Genomic DNA, 22,129 nt, shown 5'->3' on the forward strand with positions numbered 1-22,129 from the left:
GGAACATAAATTTAATGAAGAGGAAGCAGAGTAATTCAGGATAGAGAGGGAAATAGCTGCCAGATTGAGCCTGTAGTTTCTATCAGCAGAAGTCAATTACTTTTATATTCTCTCTCAAAAATAATGCAGCTTTTGTTTTCTCATTCACTAAATGAGATATAGCGGATATATTCTCATTTTCCTGTAGAAAAAATAATTTTGATTTTTTTCACTGATTTTTTTTTTCATTTTGTTTCATTCCACCAAAAACACTTGTTCTTTTTTTTAAGTAGTCAACACCAGGAGAGACAGGTTTGGATGTGGTTTCTGACATCAACTATGTGACCTTGGAAAAATTGCCTAAAGATTCCTGCCTCTCAATTTCCTCATCCATAAAAGAAGGATGCAAGTACTTCCATTACCTACCTCACAACATTATTGATATGACTAGATACCCTGTGACCACGAGTCCGGCTCAGTGGCAACAGATCCTTACTGCTGCTTTGGACTGAGAATACTATGAACACTCTCTGTGTTGCATTTTTTTTTAATTTTGTTAAACATTTTTTAATTATTTTTTTCATTTGGTCAGGGCAGCATTCAGGGGATTTTTGGAGGAATCACAAGTTGGATACTTCTGCTAAGGCAGAAATTTCAGAGAATTTTATGGAGGAATTATTATTCTAGTAATTTATTAATAATATTATCATTATTACTTTGTTATCAATATTAGATCACAGTCTTTCAAATTGAAAGGAGCATTATAAATGATCTAGTCCAACCCTCTATTTGAAAGATGAGGAAAATGAACTCCAGAGAATGACTTATCCAAGGTCACTGAGTTAACAAGCATCAGAGCTCAGATTTCCCCTCCCAGGACCTCTGAATGTGAATCTTGCATTGTTGCTAGCATCACTCTAGCGACTGCCTCTCATAAAGAAGACAAAGAAATCCAAAATATAAAGAAACAATAAAACCGTCCTTTCTCTTTAGAGCCTTTCTGATGTTCCTTTCTAATGTTCTACAGCTAACAGGGACAGATAATAGTTTTCTGCCCTTTCCTACACCACTGAAATGGATTTTGGCCAATATTGAAATTTTGAAATGGCCTCTCTCCAACACAGCTGGTGGAACTGACATTTCAAAACAGCATTTGCTGACAAAAATTTAATTTGGAACAGTCTACCCAGGTGCTTATTCAAGGATCCATTCTTGGGAGAGTTTTCTCCATTAATTCTCATGGGAGATTGAGCCTAGCGGACTAGCTCTGGAGCCTGTATTGTTGAAAGATTTACAAAACACTTTTCCTCACAACTTTCTATAAGGTCAATGACTCACATTGTCAGGATTCATAGGATTTGGAGCTAGAAGGGATTTGGTAGTTCATTTAGTCCAATTGCCTATATTTTACAGATGGATTTGCTAAGGTTTAGATCTTAGTGTCTTGCTCACAATCACTCAGGTAATAAGTGGCTGGGATGGGGTCTGCATTCATGTCGTCCTGACTCACGTCCCACTTTCTATCTACCATACCCTCTCACTTTTATGTACAAATATAATATTTATAAACCACTTTTCTCATCCTCTCTATTAAATGCAAATACTAGTAGCTACTAAAGGAGAAAGTGGGACTCAGAAGGAATGGTCAACTTGCCCAAAGACAAACTAGAATACAGTAGACTTTGTCCTCACTCTTCTGAGTTTAACATTAATATTCTTGCATCTCTGAACCTTCCACTTGAAGGGGCTTTTGGTGGGGACACATCTCAGGAATGAATGTAGGTGTTAGACAATTACGTGAGGCCCTGAGAACAATATTCTCGGTATCTCCAAGAGGTTAGAGCAGGGAGATAGGGCAAGTGACTACTTACTGCATCTCAAATACTGAAAATGTTAGAGTTCTCTCAGGTTACCTTGTATTATAAATGGAAGTTGAGATTTCTCTTTCCAACCATCTGGTCCTTCTCAAGAGATTAATCAAGTAAAGGAAATTAATTTTAATATAATTTTTTTAAAAAATTAAATAATTCTGTATGGTAAATTTTACCTCAGTAGTCTCAACTAAACTAAGATGACATATTAGTGGAGGGGTCATTTATTTCTCTCTCTCAGTAGCATGAATCCTGTAATAGGATCTTATACAATTTTAGGACAATCAAAAATGAGGTTCTTAAACATAAGTTATTGAGTAATGAATTATTATTCAGGTCAACTAGATTGTGTAGCGAATAGAATGCTGGGCCTGGAATGGAGAAAATTCATCTTCTAGAGTTCAAATATAGCCTCAGAAACTTATTAATTATATGACCTTGGGAAAGGCATTTCACCTTATTTGCCTCAGTTCCCTATCTATAAAGTGGGCTAGAGAAAGAAATGTTAAATTACTCTAATATCTTTGCCAAGAAAACCTCAAAAGGGGCATGAAGAATCAGGCATTTCCAAAAAATGATTGGACAGTAAATCTGAGTTATTAAAAAGTCCATTTGGGTCACAACTCATGGGAAATTTTGGAGTATCATCTCTTGACACTGATTTTGATAGTCATAAGGGTGCTCCGTGTTTCTTTAGTGCTTTACACTTACAAAATGCTTTCTAGTCAGTGTTTCATTTCATCCTCATCACAATTGTGCCATGTGAGAATGGTAGCCTAGAGCTCATATTTCCTTCATTTTATACCTAAAGAAATCAGAGCTCAGAGAATTTTAATTCCATAAGGATTTACTAAGTGCTAGTCTCAAATAGCTCATAATGGGGCAGAGCGATTAGGCACATACACCAAGATTTGGCATATAAGACATATGTGAAAAGCCCAAATACGAGATTCAGGGGGCTATGGCTCATTTCAGGATGTAGGAAGATTCTTTTCCATTAGATTATAAGCTTCTTGAGAATAGCAAATGAATCCTGCTTTTCTTTTAATCTCTAGTACTTAATAGAGTGCCTGACACATAGTAAGCACATGAAAATACTTTTCAACTAACTCATAATTCAACAAGCAATTATTAAATGCCTATTATGTCCCTCATACTATGCTAGAGATAAAAGTTTTTAAAAAAGAAAAATGGCACTTTCCTCAAGGAACTTATATTCTATTGATGAGATGTACCATGTATATAAAAAATAAATTTGATGTCTATATAAGGTAATTTTAAAAAATCATACTTGACACTTCCTAGATCATGTGGCACTGGAGCAGTGTATATAAAAATAAATTTGATGTCTATATAAGGTAATTAAAAAAACACACTTGACACTTCCTAGATCATGTGGCACTGGAGCAGTGAATATAAAAAATAAATTTGATGTCTATATAAGGTAATTTTAAAAAAAAACACACTTGACACTTCCTAGATCATGTGGCACTGGAGCAGTGAATATAAAAAATAAATTTGATGTCTATATAAGGTAATTTTAAAAAAAAAGCACACTTGACACTTCCTAGATCATGTGGCACTGGAGCAGTGAATATAAAAAATAAATTTGATGTCTATATAAGGTAATTTAAAAAAAAAACACACTTGACACTTCCTAGATCATGTGGCACTGGAGCAGTGTGTATAAAAAATAAATTTGATGTCTATATAAGGTAATTTAAAAAAAAACACACTTGACACTTCCTAGATCATGTGGCACTGGAGCAGTGTGTATAAAAAATAAATTTGATGTCTATATAAGGTAATTTAAAAAAAAAACACACTTGACACTTCCTAGATCATGTGACCCTGGAGCAGGGTATATAAAAAATAAATTTGATGTCTATATAAGTTAATTTTTAAAAAACACACTTGACACTTCCTAGATCATGTGGAACTGGAGCAGTGCCTTGAGAGGAACAATTCAGTGCCTGGAAGTTGGCATTTGTAAGACTAGGTATAATAAGCTAAGGCAAGGATGAGAAAAGGCAAGACCAAATGGGCATGCTGATGAGTAGTCCAGGGTGATTAAAATAAACAGCATGAAGGCAATGTGAGATAAAATTTTAAAAGAGTTGAGTCTAAATTGTAGAAGGCCTTGAATCCCAAGATAGGAAATGCCTTGCAAAGGTTACATAGCTGATAAGTGGCAGAAATGGGACTCAAACCTCAATACTATTTTCATCAGTTTGTGCTCTGAGAGATTATAGAATTGGAAACTTAGAGGCCCAGATTTTATTTTTATTTCTGCCACTAACAGTGTGGCTCTGAGCAAGCTACTGACTTGTCTGGGTCTCAAGTTCCCTAGTTGTAAAAATAATTTAGAAACCTCTAAGACTTCTAATAGTTCTAGGAAGAGTCACCATTGCTTATGGTGGTTCAGTCATTTCCGTTATGTCCAATTCTTTGGGACTGCATTTGGGGTTTTCTTGGCAAAATAACTGCAGTTGTTTGTCATTTCCTTCTCCAGCACATTTTCTCTATGAGGAAACCAAGGCAAACAGTTAATTGCATGACACCGGGTTAGGGAGCTGGAAAAAGGCTGAGCCAGGTTTCCATAGTCCAGGTTCAGAGCTCTCTCCACTGTGCCAGCAACCTGTCCTTCTATGAAAATAGGCAGGGTCTGGGCTAGAAAGGGAACACAAAGCCATAGAACGCTAGACATAGCAAAAGCACAAATTCACATCTGTCTCCAATAACCAGCCCGAGTCCTCATCGTGGTGAGTTAACAAGGATCTATTTGTTTTGGGGATAGATAGACCGCTCACCTGGTAACCAAGTAGCCCTCTACTCTGTTACAACAGAAAAGCTTATCCCCCAGACTGAGTCACTGCTTTTCTTCTCCATGTGGTTTGCTGTAGGAAATTGAAGAGCTTAATAGGAAGCTGGAATACGAGTTGGTACACAGAGAGACTGCCCTGCAGCAGCGAGCCATCATGGAGAGACAGCAGTGGATTTCCGAAGGAGTTGACCTTTTGACTCAGACTGGAGAAATAAATCCAGAAAGGCAGATTTCGGCTGTGCTTTGGCAGGCCCTCACCAAGTCCCAAAAAGTGCTAGAGCTTCATAGTCAAAGGTAAGATTGTGGCCAGGCGTGTTTGAGGGACACTGGGAAATGACAGTAAAGATGCCCTAAAACAGTGATGTGTCTCTCCGGGTAGTGATTTTCCTGTCCTGGGAAGTCTGTAAGCAAACAGGGGATGGCAATGATCTAAGATGTCTTGTTTTGAGTGAGGGGTTGGATTAATTGACTGATAAGTCCCTGAAATTCTATAGAATGTTTTTAAGTTTTGTTAATAAACTGCAGACCTGGCAGAAAAACTGGATATTTCCGATCCTTAGCGATCTGAGTCAAGGATGGCTAATGGTACTGTAAATTTAATCAATTCAAATGAGCAAACGTTAATTAAATAACTACTCTCTACTAGACAGTGGAGGATACAAAGGTACAAACAAAATGGTGTTCACTTTTCAACATTACCTCATTAATTTCTTTTTTCTTTTGTCTTCCCATGGATTTATATCCAAAAGGTGCTATCAATTCAATGAGAGCTTTAACGGTTTCCTCTTGACCTGGAGATAAAAAAATACATTTATCTTGATGTTATTTTCACTTCAGTTTCAGGGAAGAGCAGCAAAACAGCATTGTGCTTGAAGACTTGCTGGAGAATATCGAGATGGACACATTTTTGACCCTTTATAACCAGGTAAACCCACATTTCTTCTTTAGAAAAGAAAGATCATGATTCTCATGTGGAGAAAGATAGTAAAAAAAGCTTTGGGATAAATTTATACCCTGACAAAAGTTCCAAAATTGATGTCCCCCAGAATTCCCATTCTAGAATCCAAGAACAAAACAGACTGTTCCTTGGTTCCAGCAACAAAACCATGCCGGGGGCTGAAGATGAAAAGACAAATGGCAGTCTGCCCTTACACAGACGAGTGTGTCCTTGGGCACAAGAAACAAAGCTAGTGGCTCCCAAAACAAAGAAGCCACTGCAGCTTTGGGCATTAGAAAAAATCTGGGAAGTGACCTTTAATTTCTGCCTTGTAGGATTAGGGACTTTAGAAGATCAGGTCAAGTCTCTTTTGGAAAGCGATGCTTCCTTACCATTGCTGAAGAGAAGATATTTCTGAGACCCAGGCCCACTCCAATCTGGGAGATCTAGTTACTTCTCTCTGTGCATTCTCGTACAATCATGTTATGTTAAATGACTAATCAGGGTCCTGATCTGTGATGTCACTGGCATTCAAATGGTTCAAATTGCCAGAACAAAATATTGTGACAGAATTGTGTAGTTTTTCTAAAAGTCCCTTTACATTTATTGATGCTTTGTGTGTTTATTGCATTTCCACTCCCTCCCAGCAACCTTCAGTCTTATCCTCTCTCCAGGTGTGTGTGCAGGGGGGTGTGGGGCGGGCATGTGACGCCCAATCTGGTGACCCAGAGAGATACAGCCTTCCACAGCCAGAGCTCACCCTCGCTCTACTGGGAGGAAGAGTATGAGCTGGCATCTGTGCCGGAGATTTTAGAAAACAGAGCCTAGAATGTAGGACTCAGATGCTCTTTGTGGTGTAGAACAGACATGAGACTCAGAATGGAGAAGGCTGGGCTGGAACCAAAAATGTAGGCTGGGAAAGAAAGATCATGGGACAGTGACCTCAAGGGCAGGGTCATGGACCTGTGCCAAAGCATCATGGAGCTTGAACCCGAGGGGTGTGGGATCACCCAATAGGATCATGTGAAGACATGGGAGCCCCTCCGCCTCCAGGTACGGGCAGTCATGGGGTTTGTCTCCATACAGTGCCAGGAACTCTCAGCTGCCAACATCTCTGTAGCCTGCCCTCCTTTTCCAAGGCAAGCTACAGGTCCCCCAGCAGTCACACATCTGACACTGGTAAAATCCCACACCCATTTTGCATCCTCCCATGACCTCAGCTTATGCTCTCTGGCTCTTTGCTTAGGGCAAAGGTTAGCAAGAAACCGCCCCTCCTGAATTTCCATTTGGGTTGGCTCAGACCAAGTCTCCCAACGTGAACAGGTGTGTCCCAGAGATGGACCCCAGATGCCATCCTTCCCTACTCTCACATCACCCTGCTACTGCCCAAGGCACCCATATCCAAGCACAATGGCCAGTCCTCACTCTCTCACCCCCCTTATGCAGTCACCTGCTACATCTTGTCATCCCTCCCTCTCTCCCTTATCTCTCCTTCCTCTCTCTCTCTCCTCCTTCCTCTCTCCCACACCACCCTAATCCCCTCCTTCTCTGCTGTGGCTGATAGCAGTGTCTCTCTCCTCTTCCCCTCTCTCCCTCATCCCTCCTCCCTCTCTCTCATGACCACCATTCCAGCTCAGGCCCTGTCTGTCCCTCCTGAGGCTGATGGCAGCATCTCCTTCCTCTTCCCCTTCCTCTCTCTCTCCCTTCTCTTTCCCTCCCTCTCTCCCTCCTCTTCACTCCTTCCTCTCTCTCATGACCACCATTCCAGCTCAGGCCCTCTCCTTCCCTGCTGTGGCTTGTGGCAGTGTCTCTCTCCTCTTCCCCTCTCTCTCCCTCTTCTTCCTCTCTCACTCATCCCTCCTTCCTTTCTCTCATGACCACCATTCCAGCTCAGGCCCCCTCCTTCCCTGCTGTGGCTTGTGGCAGTGTCTCTCCCCTCTTCCTCTCTCTCCTCTTCTTCTTCCTCTCCCCCCCTCTCTCCCACTCTCTCTTCCCCCCCCTCTCTCTCCCCTTTTCCTCTTTCTCTCCCCTTTTCTTCTCTCTCTCCTCTTCCTCTCTCCCTCCCTCTTCTCTTCCTCATCCCTCCTTCCTCTCTCACATGATCACCTTTCCAGCTTAGGTGCTTTCTATCCCTCCTGTGGCTGATGACAGTGTCCCTCTCCTCTTACTCTCCCTTCCTCTCTCTCTCTTCTTCTTCTCCCTCTCTTCCTCTTCTTCCTCTCTCCTTCCTCTCCCTCCTCTTCCTCTCCCTCTCTCTCCTCTCTCTCTCCCTCCTTCCTCTCTCACATGACCACCATTCCAGCTCAGGCCCCCTCCTTCCCTCCTGTGGCTGATGACAATGTCTCCCTCCTCTTCCTCTCCCTCTTCTTCCTCTCTCTCTCCCCTCCTTCTTCTCTCTCCCTCTTCTTCCTCTCTCCCTCATCCCTCTTTCCTCTCTCACATGACCACCTTTCTAGCTCAGGCCCCCTCCTTCCCTCCCGTGGCTGATGTCTCCTTAACTATCGTTGCTGCCTTGGTTCTCCCCTCTCCAATTTATTCCTCCAGCTGCCAGCATCTCAGTCTCGGGACAGGTCACTTCTTACTCATTGAATTTCACCAGCTTCGCATACTAGAATTCTCTGGGATAGATTCATTTTCGTCACCTCCTGTTAAAATGTGGGTCTTTGGTAGGTTTTGTAATGAAATAATTATTAATAAACATTAGCAATTGGGGGAGCAAGGGAACCAAAGAATCGTTGCTTGGGTTGACTCTGTGATAGACTGCTTGCGGAGCACTTCACACATTTTCTCCTCACACAGCCCCGAGACGCTTGTTATTCTCTTTTTGTCCTTAAGAAAACTGAGGCACACAGAGGGGAAATGACTTGTTCAGTCCCACAATCAACAAATGCCTCGAGGTCTCATGAGGGCCCAGGGCCTCCTTATTCCAGGAATCAAAGCCAAGAGAGGAGAAAGCAAAGAGACTCCTTAAGAGAGGGTCTGGTGGGAAACCCCTAGGCTTCAGGGCTCTCTCCTGCCTCTGATTCCTCCATTTGCTTCCTTATTCCCGGCGCTACCACCGGCCTTGATCAGTCAACTTCTGAGCCAGGATTCACAGACTCTTAGTTTTTAGAGCAGAAAAGAGTCCTGAAAGCCTAGGGAAGCTCAGGAAAATGAATGCTAAATGAAAACATGCAATGATTTAGTGGCCAAAGTGGGATAAGAACACTTTCTCCTACTTCATTTTTATTAGATGAATAGCACTTTAAATGCTATTCACTTAACACTTAAATGATGTTTTCTCTTAATCCCTCATATTCTTAAATGTCCTTGTCTTAAAATAATGGAATCTGATATTGCTCAGGTGGCTTATGATATGAAGAAAGCTGCTTATATATGCTTGGATTGGGAGAAATATTACGTCAATAATAAGTAAATGTAAGAAAGTTCAAATAATCAAAGCTTTTTAGGATCACTGTAACTTTATGAAATATGGAGAGATCTTTATATTGTACTAAAATGAAAACTCACCTTTGAGAACATCTTGTCATCTTGTCTATCACTGCCGCTTTATTTTCAGTTAACCAAAAAAATTGATTTTCTTTCCTTCCCAATACTGCCCATCCTAGGAGAAAAAAGAAAACAAAAACAATTCTAATTAACATTCAAAAAAATAAAAAAAAAAGAAAAAAATGTTTTATTCTTCATCCTAAATCAGTCCTCTTTCAGGAGAGGGATGGCAGGATTCATCATTGTTGGGCTTAGCTTCTATCAGTTTTGGGGGGCCTTTTAAAGTGTTTTTTTTTTTTAAACATAGCTGTTGAATAAATAGTTCTCCTTGTTCTACTTCCTTCACTTTGCATCAGAGCCTACAATTCTTCCCAAGTTTCACTCACACTGCCCCTTTCATCATTTCTTATACCAGAGGAATTTTATATTCCATCCTTATACCATAATTTGATCATCCATACTATACCTGAGAGATTCCATCTTAAAGTTCTTTACAAAAAGAGATTCCTATAGTCTTATGTTGCTACATCTAGTAGTTTGTTACATCTAGTAGTTTGTTACTTCTAGTAGTTTGTTACTTCTAGTAGTTTGTTACTTCTAGTAGTTTGTTACATCTAGTAGTTTGTTACATCTAGTAGTTTTACAGCTAGTAGTTTGTTACATCTAGTAGTTTGTTACATCTAGTAGTTTTACAGCTAGTAGTTTGTTACATCTAGTAGTTTGTTACATCTAGTAGTTTGTTACATCTAGTAGTTTTACAGCTAGTAGTTTGTTACATCTAGTAGTTTGTTACTTCTAGTAGTTTGTTACTTCTAGTAGTTTGTTACTTCTAGTAGTTTGTTACATCTAGTAGTTTGTTACAGCTAGTTGTTACAAGTTCTTGTTACAACTAGTTGTTACAAGTAGCTGTTTGGTTGTTACATCTGTATGTAGTAGATTAACCTTTTGGACATAGTTTCAAATTGCTTTCCAGAATGACTGAACCAATTCAGCTCTACCAATAAGCTCTGATATTTAACAGCTTTATTGTACAGATGAGGAAAATCAAGAACCAGAAAGGGAAAATCTTTTGCCCAGATAGAGGCAAAAAAAAATAAGGTAAATGATTTTGTCCTTATAACATGTTGAATTATATTATACTTTTCAAAATTTTATTAGACATTTATTTGGAAGACCAATTTCCTTTTAATATTTGAATTCATATAAATACAGATGCAGCTCTGTAGTCTAAATTTACAGTAACTACACAGTAACTGATGTTTCAAGTGTTAATGATAATAATGACAATGATAGCTTACATATGCACTATTTTTGATCAACCAACTCCTTCTTGTGGATTTAAAACGGATCTGGACTTTCTTCCTAGTCCCTAATGTTCTTAAGCTTGTTTTGCTGGATTTAAATTTATTCTATTCAGTGAAAATTAAGTCCCTCCTGGTACACACAGGGCAGTAAGACGGCACAGTGGATGAAGGGCCAGTTCTGTAGTCTCACCTTCCTGAGTTCAACTATGGCCTCAGACACTTAGTAGCTGTGTGACCTTATGCAAGTAACTTAACCTTGTTTTCCAGTTTCCTCATCTAAAAAATGAGCTGGAGGATATTTTCACTCCAATATTTTTGCCAAGAGAACCACAAACGAGGTCACAAAGAGTCAGACTGAATAAAATAGCTGAACAATAACAAAGGCATGTGGACTATGGAAACAGTAATAATAATTATAAATACAACTCCTACTCTATCATTTTATTTTATTTGTTTTTTTTGCTCAGTAAGTATGGGTATCTCTCATTATTTCTTCCTCGACCCTTCATTCTTTTTTTTCTACAATCTTAATATCAATTATAACATTATCTCCTTTCAGTTCAATTTCTATCTCTTTCAACTCAGTTTCAAGTTTCATCTCAGTAAGTTCAGCCTTTTTCACGCCTTTATCCCGTAAGCTTGATATTGCTACTGAGCTGCCCTTGATGTATCTCCAATTCAACATTTTCCTAATGAAGAGCTCCCTCATTCTTTTGGTCACCACCTGGACTCATCCCAGCACTTCCCTTTTCACACAAACCCTGTCTCAGTCTCTCCTCCAATTAGTTGCCAAGTCTCATCAGTTTTAACTCACCCATATCTCTCATCCAGCCCCTTTTGTCCATTTATATCCCGTTCTCCTAGCTCAAATCTTGATTTCCCTTTACCCAGATCGTTATCAAGATCTCTGCTTCTATCTTTCTCCTTTCTAACCCAGTACCTCCATCTGCCATATTTATATTCTCGTATTCTCACGACGCAAGTCCAACCATATGACTCTGAGAATTTCATAAGCTCTTTGATAACAGGAACCATCTTCTGCCTTGTCTTATGGCTCTTAGTGCTTTGCAGACACCCAATGAGCTCTTAATAAATACTAGTTGACTGACTGACTCATCTCCCCCAAATCATCAATGGCTCCCTATTTTCTCTAGGATAAAATTCAATCTCCTCAGCCTGACATTTAAGCCCTCTATAAACTGACTCCCGTTTATATTTCCAGATTGATTTCCTACTATTTTGTGCACACTCTGCATTCATGCACATTAGCCTGTTTGCTAGTCCCTAAATTTTATATTCTGTCCATCTCCCATCTTTCTGTCTTTTGTCCAGGCTTTCCCCCACTCCTGGAACGACTTCCCTCCTCCCTAGAATGCCCAACTTCATTCAAAACTATGATGATGTGCTTCCTTCTACATGAAGCCCCCTTTCCTCCTGAGCTGCCCAATTTTTAATGCTTTTCTCCAAATCATTTTGTATTTCCTTACGTTGGAATGTTGGAAACGACCAGAAATATTTTAATTAATTATTATAATGTAATATAATATAAGAAATATAAATAAATTATTAATTATAATATTTTAGGACAGATAAGTTAATCTTTCTTGTCCTATGTGTAGTAGCTAGCATAGTATTGCTAAATGAATGTATGGTCTTGACATATTCCGTGCATTATTTCCCTTCTTTTTGACTTTGTAGTTTATAGAAGTATGATGACCTCATTTTATAGGTTTTTTTTTTTTTTTTTAATTGAGGCTCATTGGGGGAAAATGGCTTGTTCAATGACAGGGCAAGTAAGCAGCAGCTCAAAATTGGGACCCGGTGTGTCGATTCTCACTACTTTTAGGGCTGCTGAGATCCCTGCCGGAAATTATAAGGTTAGATAGGAATTTCAGCTCAACCTAAGAAAAAGGGGGCGCCGAAATGGAAGGAGCTGCCTCTAAGGGGGATGCCTTCTCCGTCACTGCAGGTGATAGAGCAGAGGCTCCCTGCTTAAGGATGCTGTAGACAGCTGAATCTGGGAGACATGCCTTTTGACTTAAAGTCTCTGAAACATTGGGAACACCTGACGAAAGTTCTATCCTCGGTAGCACCAAGTAGAACATGGGGAGAGGGAGCATGTTCCAGATTACTATTTCACGTCCACTCTATACTCACATTTGTCTGTTAGTTCGCCCCTGAATTTGCCATTCTAGATCCCGTTTTTATGTCTTTGAACAGGTTTTTCCCTGTTCTAAAAATGCTTTTCTCTCCTGACCTCTGCCTTGGGGACCCATTTCAAAAATCTATTGAGGAGAATGACCCATGATTGCAGTTACATGTATGATATTTATTACGGGGAGTTCAAGACCGATTCCTTTTTGTTTATCACTTCTCTTTTCCCATTGGTTCTCAAATTAACTTAATAATGGTGATTCGGAACATAAAAACGTTCTTTTCTCCACGATACTTGATGAAAAGTTTGTTTTCACCTGATCCCAGAGCAAATGTAGTTCAGAAATCTCGTTTCAGGATTGCTGTGTTAATCGCTCCTCAAACAGTCTGCTCAGGAGGGGAATAGAGTAGTCCAAGACTAGGGAATTTTGGCTGAATACCAGGAATGTCCGCAGTTTGTTTTAGTGGAATCTTCGGACATATTGATTTTAGGCACTTATTCTCTCGGGCCAAGTGTCTGCCTCTCTCAGTGTGTGGCGCTTTGTCTGCACCGAGAGCTCGGACACAGCCGTTCTTCTGCTCCCAACGTGCTTCTCTGCCCTCCATCCACTCCATGTTCCTGAATAGCCCCAGCATTATGGGCCCCCCCTAAAGCCAGACCGGACACTCGCGTTCCCTTGAAAAGTAACAGATGTTTGTTACTGTGGAGTTAAAAAAAAAAAAAAAAAAAAAAAAAAAAAAAAAAAAAACCTCTTTCTAAAAGCCCTTTTGAAAATAATTTCGAACTCAGTCAAGCGCCGCCTCTCACAGCCTCACCAGCAGTCCTGCTTAGAGCACTCCGGGCGGATCCCCACTCTCCTAATGAGCCGCCTGAGCACCCGCCAATTCCGCCCTGGACTTCGGGTCTTAGGTCACACGGATCTCCAGCTAAACAACCTCGAGGAATTCCTGCAGCCTCCGTTCTTTCCCATTAGTAAGGGGCAGGTTTCAAGGCCCGCCCCCGGGGCTCCGAGGCCAGCCTCCCCACCACCGGCCCTGGAAGAGCCGGACTTCCACACTAGCCCGAGCGTTTTGCAGAAGAGAGAGGAGCCTCGAGGGAGGTCCCAGAGCTGTGAGGGCAGCAAGGGGGCAGAGATGTGAGGGCAGCAAGGGGGCAGAGCTGTGGCCTTTTCCCTTCCCGTAGGGCCCGAAGCCCCTTTGACAGCCCCCTGCCTTATTCTCTTGCCAAAGTTCTCTCACCTCTATTCTCTTTTGAGTTTCCAGGCATCCCAGAAGATAGATTCCCCAAGGGGCAGGGGGAGAGGGAAAGGAAGAAGGGAAGGGGAGACCCAGGGGGGGAATGAGAGAGGGGAGAGGGGAGGGGGAACGGGAGAGGGGAGAGGGGAGGGGGAACGGGAGAGGGGAGAGGGGAGGGGGAACGGGAGAGGGGAGGGGGAACGGGAGAGGGGAGAGGGGAGGGGGAACGGGAGAGGGGAGAGGGGAGGGGGAGGCTGGGGGGAGTGGGGAGAGGGGAGGGGAAGGCCTGGGGGGGGTGGGGAGTGGGGAGAGGGGAGGGGGGGGCCTGGGGGGGGTGGGGAGTGGGGAGAGGGGAGGGGGGGGCCTGGGGGGGGTGGGGAGAGGGGAGAGGAGAGGGGGAGGCTGGGGGGGGTGGGGAGTGGGGAGAGGGGAGAGGGGAGGGGAAGGCCTGGGGGGGGGTGGGGAGTGGGGAGAGGGGAGGGGGGGGCCTGGGGGGGGGTGGGGAGAGGGGAGAGGAGAGGGGGAGGCTGGGGGGGGTGGGGAGAGGGGAGAGGGGAGAGGGGAGGGGGGGGCCTGGGGGGGGGTGGGGAGTGGGGAGAGGGGAGAGGGGAGAGGGGAGGGGGGGGCCTGGGGGGGGTGGGGAGTGGGGAGAGGGGAGAGGGGAGAGGGGAGGGGGGGGCCTGGGGGGGGTGGGGAGTGGGGAGAGGGGAGAGGGGAGAGGGGAGGGGGGGGCCTGGGGGGGGGTGGGGAGTGGGGAGAGGGGAGAGGGGAGGGGGGGGCCTGGGGGGGTGGGGAGTGGGGAGAGGGGAGAGGGGAGAGGGGGCCTGGGAGGGGGGCGGCGCGGAGCGACGGGACCGACGGGAGGGGGGCGGCGCGGAGCGACGGGACCGACGGGAGGGGGCGGCGCGGAGCGACGGGACCGACGGGAGGGGGGCGGCGCGGAGCGACGGGACCGACGGGAGGGGGGCGGCGCGGAGCGACGGGACCGACGGGAGGGGGGCGGCGCGGAGCGACGGGACCGACGGGAGGGGGGCGGCGCGGAGCGACGGGACCGACGGGAGGGGGGCGGCGCGGAGCGACGGGACCGACGGGAGGGGGGCGGCGCGGAGCGACGGGACCGACGGGAGACAGCTGAGCTGAACCGCCCGCCCGTCTGTCACGGAGCGGACCATCTAGGCTGAGAAAAGGGACGTCCCGCTCCCCAGAAGGTTCGGGCCGCTTTTACCTGAGCCTGTCCCCCCCAGGAGCTGCGCCTGGCGTCTCACTTAAGCAAGCTGACCGTGGCGCCCGCGGGGACGCTGCCCAGGCTGCTGCGCCTGACGCTGCCCTGGAGCTCCCAGAGCGAGCTGCTCTCCGTTCTCGACGCCGCCAGCGACAAGTTCGCCGACAAGCTGGAGCGGGAGCTCAAGGCAGCGCCCGCCGACGGCGCCCTGGAGAGGTGAGCCCGGGAACGCCGGCCGGCACTTAGCGAAGTCGGGGTCCCTCTCCCGGGCTGTTGGAAGCTGCCCTTTCTTGGGTCTCTCTCCCTGGGTGTTTGGAGGCCCCCTTTTTAGGGTCCTTCTCCCTATGTGTTTGGAGGCCCGCTCCTTTAGGCTCCCTCTTACTTGCGTTGGCAGGCGCTGCTTTAGGGCCCCCCCCCCCCGAGTGTTTGGAAGTGTTTAGGTCCCTCTCCCTGGCATTTGGAGGCCCCCCCCTTTCAGGGTCCCTCTCCCTGGGTGCTTGTAGGCATTTCCTTGGGTCCCTCTCCCCGGGCATGTGGAGGTGCTTCTTCAGGCCCCTCTCCCCGGTGTTCGGGGGCGTTCTCCTTCAGGCCCCTTTCTAAAAACTTTCAGATGGGAAAGGCAGAAGGTAGATGAGCAACGGCCATGTAGCCTCGCCCCAAACCCTCAGCACTTGTCAGAAAATACTAGTGAAAGCCAGGATCTCAGCACCTTGACCGGAGCGTGGGGCCTGGCAGGAGATTGTTCCCAAACAGTCCTTGTCAGGTGAGATGTCAGTGAGTGAGTGAGCCTGGCAAGCCACTAAGTCATGTTTGCCTCGATTTCCTCATCCCTAAAATGAGCTGGAGAAGGAAATGGCCAATACCTTTACATAAAAGTAAAAAAAAAAATAAACCTAAAACTAAAAGGGGGTCAGAGTCACATGTGACTGAACAAGTCTCATCGCTCCCTTTTTATAGGGGGAGAAATGAGGCCTACAGAAAAGAAGTGAATTTCCTCGAGTTCCCATGAGCAGAGTCATGATCTGAACCAGGGTCTTCTGCCCCCCAGATCATCGATGCCCCCAATTCCCGGCTCCGAGGTCCGTGGCCTTTCCCCTCTACTTTCTAATTCCATTTAATGCCCAGTTGGAATGAACTGTTCAGCTTCAAGTTTTGTTACCAATTGAGCTAAATGGCCTTACTGGGTGCAAATGGAGAACAGAACATCACCAATCAGTGATCTTTGAGTTAAAAAACGATAGAAAAGGCAAAGGGACCCGTGTGAAGGAGGCGGTTGGCCATGGGAAGCCCTATAATTATCCGCTCAGAGGAAGTCTGGTGCACTTGTTCTGTACGGCAGGAGGCTGCAAGCTCCTTTAGGGCAAGGGACCATTTCCGCACACCCTCCCTGTCCTAGAGAAGGCATCCCTTGGGACAGCAGTGGGTCATCCGGCCTCGGGTCCCATGACGTGAAAAGGCTTGGACGGGCTCTTGTGTGTGTGCTTGGCTCACTCAGATCCAGGTGTTGAAGGATGATAATCTAGTGAGCTTTACTTGGCAATCAATACTGCTCTCGGTTTTATAAGATTACATCTGTAATTGTCATTGATCCTTCTGGTCCTTTAGGGCTCACCCTAATCTTTTTTTATTAACTTTCTGAAACCACTATGGTAGAACCACCATCCTGGAAAGGATACAGAGCCCTTGGCTCAGGCCTCCTCCACCAGAAACATAGCTCAGGGGTCCTTGTGCTGGATCTCTAATCCAAACACCCAAGGCAAAATTGGAGTTTCCCAGTTTACTACCTGTGGGAATATGCCCCTGAACCTTTAGAGTCCTTCCTTTGCTCATCTGTGAAAAGAGAGCGGCCCAGCAGGCCTCTAAGGTCTCTTGTAACCAAGCGCATCAGCCCCCCCAGTTCTTTCTTCTCCAAGCAGACATTGAGAAGAAATTTGGAGAGATAAGGAATAGAAGGGCTCATCTCTGCGTGTGCTTCTGTATTCGGGGGAGCTCAGAGGCAGAATGAGCTCTTAGGTTTCCTCTTTCAACTAATGACTCATTATTTTTCATCTGAAAATGCTCTTAAGCTCTCCTTTTTTGCTTGTAGGAAGCACCAGGAGCTCTGGGAAGCTTTAGAGATCAAACTAAGAGGAGATCTGATCAGCACAGGATCAGAAGAGATACTTGCGGCTCAGCAGAAGAAAGAGAGGTGATTATGGCTTTCAGAATTTGCCAAAGGGGGACTAATACATACAGCTGCCCGTCACCTGCATCCCCTGCAGAGGTTTGGGGTGCCAGGCTTGATTTAGAATAGAGGGTCTTAAATTTTTTGTGTCGCGGTAGCCTTTGACTGACTGATGAAGTCTGTGGACCCCCTTTTGGGAATAGACTAAAATTTCCAATGGAAAGAAGCGCGCCAGGGAAAGTAAAGGTACCATTTTCTCCATCCAGTTTTACAGTCCTCCCCCCATTCCCTCCCCCCAACATGTCTATTGAGAGGGGCAGGGAACACTCAGGCATGATTTCAGCAAAGAATCGAAGGGTGGATCTTGTGATGAAGTATTGAGATGAAATATTGAAATGTTAGTGGCTTTAGAATGGTCTCCATGTTCAAAAAACATTAATTCATGAAGAAATGATGGAAGGGGAGAGGGGGAAGAGGATTGTTATGAGACGGCCCTACCTGGGATTTTATCAGGAGCAGAAACAACCCGGGAAGAAGCTCCCTCCACAAATGCAGATGGGTAACTGCTCTGCCGTCTTACTTAGGATTTCTCACACATAGGCGGGTGGTGGCGACTTTTGGAGATGTCCGAGTTTCCCACGCTTCCCTCTGCCTGCATAACCATCTCCGCCAAGGCTTCTTACTAGCCTCCCAAATTGTCTCCCTACCTCACCGCTCCTTTCTCCAATCCATCCTCCACCATAAATGTTGACATGACTTACCTCAGACAATCATCTCTTTATTCCTTAAATTCCAGTGCCTCCCTGGGAATCAGGGCCAGCCATGAGCTCCTCCATTTGACACCTGAAACCCTTCAACCTGCCATAGCAGCCCTCTTCTCACTCATCTGACCCTTGGCTTCTCCTCTCTGGCCTTGCACTGACTGAGTTCCCATGATCCCATCTCATCTCTGTCTTAGGACCATTAGCTTCACTCAAGGCTCAGTTCAAACAGCACCTTCCATGTGAAGTTCTTTGTCCCCCCTCCCTCAGGCTTACAAAGGTGACTTGGTGACCAGAAATTTTCTAATTTGATTTTAAAAAATCCAGATTGCTCCATTCCCCCCATGCAAAGGGAATGCCTGAATTTCTCCCTTCTCAGAGCCATTTCAACACAGCTTGTGAGCAAGTACAGTTGATTAAACATTAATCTTTGTTCTCCATTTATTCCTTCATTATCCCAAGAGCAGATGTTGTTTGTACCCTAAAAGAATAAGCAATAAAAGCCAGATTTGACAAATACTTTTCCCTTCCCAAGTAAAGGAAACAAGATCCTCACTTTATTGCGTGCTGTTTTAGGTCTCTCATCAACTGACACGATGGTTATTTATTGCTTAAAACAAGGCATGCCCTGAGCAGAGGGCTGTTGTTCTACTGTCCATCTCTCGGCTCCATGCCTCCCCCCACCCGTCATTTTCTCCTTAGCCTCCTCTAGGACTGCCCTGTAAATTTCTCCCCTTGTATTAGCCCAGGAACCTCCTCCATGAGGTCATCTCTGTGCCCCGCTCCTCAGCTCAAAATGGTTTCTCCCACCTAAAAATCCTTCTGGACATTTCATGTGGGCATTTCCCTTATCAGACACTCCTACATAATTCCATGCGGCCATCCATGATTTCTCCATTAGATTGCAGACTCATTGAAAGAAGGGACTTCCTTCGTTCATCTTTTTATCCGTAATACCCGATATAGTAACTTGAACATGACAGTGGGGGTGTGGGTGGGGGCGATGGTGATGATAGAACTAGCATTTACACAGCACTTTTAAGTCTGGGCAGCATTTTTACCAATGGTGTCTCGATTGGTCCCTTACACTTACAAGTTGTGTTATTATTATCCTTATGTTACAGATGAGGAAACTGAGGCAAACTGAAGTGAAGTGTCTTTCCCAGGGTTACACAACTATTAAGTACTTGTGTGACCCTAACGATTGTCTGAGGTTAGATTAGATCAAGTTGTCCGACTCCCTGTCCAGAACTCTATCTACCGGGCCACTGAGCTACCTCTATAGATCACATTTAGAACATGTCTATGTAAAAGGTCCTTGGGAGGGGGAGGAAGGGGGAGACTAGGAAAGGCTTCCCATAAAAGCCAGGATTTGAGCTGCTCTCTCTAGTTTCTATTCTATTTTAGTCTAATCCATCCCATCTACAATAAGGCATTGCTTATGGCCTTAGAGTAGGAAAGGATCTGTGTTCCAGTCCTATATCTGACACGTGCTAAACGGAGAACCATGGGACTGCTCAGTAGCCTGGACAGCTCTCTAGGAAGCTGGGTTAGAACAGAATCCTAATCTGAATCAAAGGAGAGTTTCTGTACCTGGATGGAATCGCACATCTCTCTGACCATATGCAAGTCATTCCCCAGGATGCTATTCTCAAGACTAACTCCACACTCTCCTTCTTTTAGGATATTAAAGAAGATGCGTCTTCCCTTCTTGGAGAGGGTAGCATTGTTCCAAAGAGGAAGTTTGCCAAAACTTTCAGCGGATTATGTTGGCCAGACTTCTGAAGTCCACATTGGAGGGGCAGAAAAGAGCGACTTACTAAGCACAGGGGAGAAGCTCTTCATATTTCGAAATTCCGAAGAGCCTGCCATCTCCCTGTGTGCCCCAAAGAGAAAGAAGAACTTTCTGAACTCCAAAAAGGCCTCATTGGTTACCTCGACACCTGGCAGTAAAGAAGGCAGGAGACTCTATCCTCCCACTGAAAAGCAGAACACTGACCACTAAAAGCCAAAAAAAAAAAAAAAAAAAGTATGCAAACTTTTGTATTTTTGTACAGCCTTATTATAAGGTGCAAATATGACCCCCACACATCCACTGGCCCCGTTTCTGTTTGAATCTTTGTCCAATTGGAATGAGTCTGAGAGGAAACCCTCGCTTTCTGGGAAGGCAACTCTAGGGCAGGTTATAAAGCCAGGACAACAGCATGTGCAATTCTGTGCCTCAATCAATAGGTTCAAGATCCTTTATCAGTTTTCCCTGACATTTAGCCAGGTCAGCTCATACACATTAAGAAAAAAGAATTGCTCTATGTTTGCTAAAGTAAATCATTGTTCCTATCTTTATTGTATATTCTATTTTGTGTAAATATGGACCATTTTAAAATAAATTTCATTTTGAAACAAGCTATGGAAAAATGCTTCTCCTTTCACCTTGGGTGCAGATTCATTCTGTTTTGGTTATGAGTGTGTGTTCCTCATGTGAGACGGAGGGTTTTGTGAATGTGAGAGGCAGCCATGAGTATTTCCAGGTTGAAGACATTGAGTCACTATGAATAATGAGAAGTGTGGAGGATGCTGAGAAGACTAGAAACCAGTGTGTAGTGTAGAAAGGGGTAAAGCAAAGTTTCTTAGCCTGGTATATGGATTGGCTTTTTTTATAACTAATTATGCATCTTAAAATATTATGAGAAGATGTTCACCTACTTCACACAAAGAGCTCCATAAGGCAGATAGTTACGAATTCCTGAATTATAGGAACTTGTAATATTTAGCCTGAAGAAGAAAGAGTTAGACTGATAATCAGAAATCCCGTTCTTCCCAAGAACCACCCTCAGATGCTACTGAGTCTGCAACATTCTCAGTCACCTGTTAGGATTCTTCCAAGGTGCTCATGCACTTAGTTCACACCTTTAAAGGAGTTCAAACTTAATTGCAGTTACTAAGTCTGCAACTCCTCCTTTAAAGGTATGAACTAAGTGCGTAAGACCTTGTAAGAATCCTAACAGTCATCTGTCTTTCCTTTAGAAAATCTAGAAACTTAAAAAAAAATTCTCCCTTTCTTCCTCCTATTTCTTGAGGGGTTTTTTTCTTCCTATCCTTAACACAATATATAGGATCCTATTCCAAGCCAGGGAGAACATTTCACTGAGCCCCAGAATCACTTACATTAAGAAATCCCACTTGAGATAAAGTTAAGAAAAAGGGCCTACACAGCGGGTCCTTTGGGTCTGCAGGGAGGGTACCAGTTATTCCAGAAGTTTGCTAACTTTTATGGCTACATGGGAGGTATCAAGTTTAAATTTCCAGGTGTTGCTACTCTTTTTCTATGCTCTCTCTGCTTGGTTGCTTTTGTATCCTCAAATGCTAACAAAGTGTTTTGAAAAATCTTGTATCTAATCAAATTATTAAAGGGAAAAAAGAGCATAGATGAATTTCGTCTATGAGATTGTAAACTTCTAGAGGCCAGAGAGACCTAGATGGGCAGCAATATCAATGAGATGACAACGCTGGCAACTTTGGAGTTGAAGAAAACAAAACTTTCTGCCTTATAGAAAGTAGTAAAAATAGAGACAGAGAACCCCTGGCAGAATTGCTTCTAGCTGGTCTCCTCCCTTTCTGGGGTCTTCTTCCCTACCTGCTTTGCTCTCGCTGATGTAGTGAATGCTAATCCATGTTGTCTCCTATTGGAAGTTATTCATTATCATTAGAGGACCTCTGGTACCTCTACTGCATTACCCCCCGAGACCCCCATGAGAGGGACAGCTCTTTGCACTCAGAATACTGACTGATTGAAAGGCCATTTCTCCAACGTGAAATGAGAGCCTTCACATTTTCAAGATGTCTTGGCACAATAATGCAAATATCCAGCTGTGAATTCTAACTTTGCATATATATTACAGTTTCTACTTGCCTAAATGAGAGTATTTGAATTTCTCTGGGTTGGATATAAAAACTTAATAAGGACGAATGGTCCCCATTCCCATCGCCATTGAGCCATTTGCAAAACAGACGAGTCACCAATTTATGAACTGGTTGTGTTCCAAAAGTTTGTTCTTGTAAATCAATGTTTAGAATTTGAAATCCACTTTCCACTGGAAATAATAGTTTCCCGGACTGGCCCACGCAGCATAGGAAGAGGCACCAAAGAGAACAGGGCAGAAAATATCTGAGTTGGAGTTAGGGAGTTTG

The 22,129-nt window shown here is 44.2% G+C and overlaps 1 protein-coding gene across 4 annotated transcripts in view; it reads left to right on the forward strand.

Moving 5' to 3' along the window:
• Positions 1–20,344, forward strand: part of EVC2 (EvC ciliary complex subunit 2) — a 172,260-nt gene extending 151,916 nt beyond the window's left edge. For 2 of the 4 annotated variants that reach the window (XM_074274140.1, XM_074274138.1), the window contains 5 exons: positions 4,754–4,968; positions 5,512–5,599; positions 15,039–15,232; positions 17,103–17,204; positions 19,625–20,344. In XM_074274140.1, the coding sequence (XP_074130241.1) occupies positions 4,754–4,968; positions 5,512–5,599; positions 15,039–15,232; positions 17,103–17,204; positions 19,625–19,946 (921 nt within the window). In that variant the 3' untranslated portion in view covers positions 19,947–20,344. Of the gene's footprint in view, positions 1–4,753; positions 4,969–5,511; positions 5,600–5,946; positions 6,259–15,038; positions 15,233–17,102; positions 17,205–19,624 lie in introns of those variants that run through there. The other 2 variants (XM_074274139.1, XM_074274141.1) reach the window with 2 other exon arrangements.
• The last annotated feature ends 1,785 nt before the right edge of the window (positions 20,345–22,129 follow it).

The sequence above is a fragment of the Sminthopsis crassicaudata genome, chromosome 6 (genome assembly GCF_048593235.1).
Source record: "Sminthopsis crassicaudata isolate SCR6 chromosome 6, ASM4859323v1, whole genome shotgun sequence".
NCBI lineage: Eukaryota > Metazoa > Chordata > Mammalia > Dasyuromorphia > Dasyuridae > Sminthopsis > Sminthopsis crassicaudata.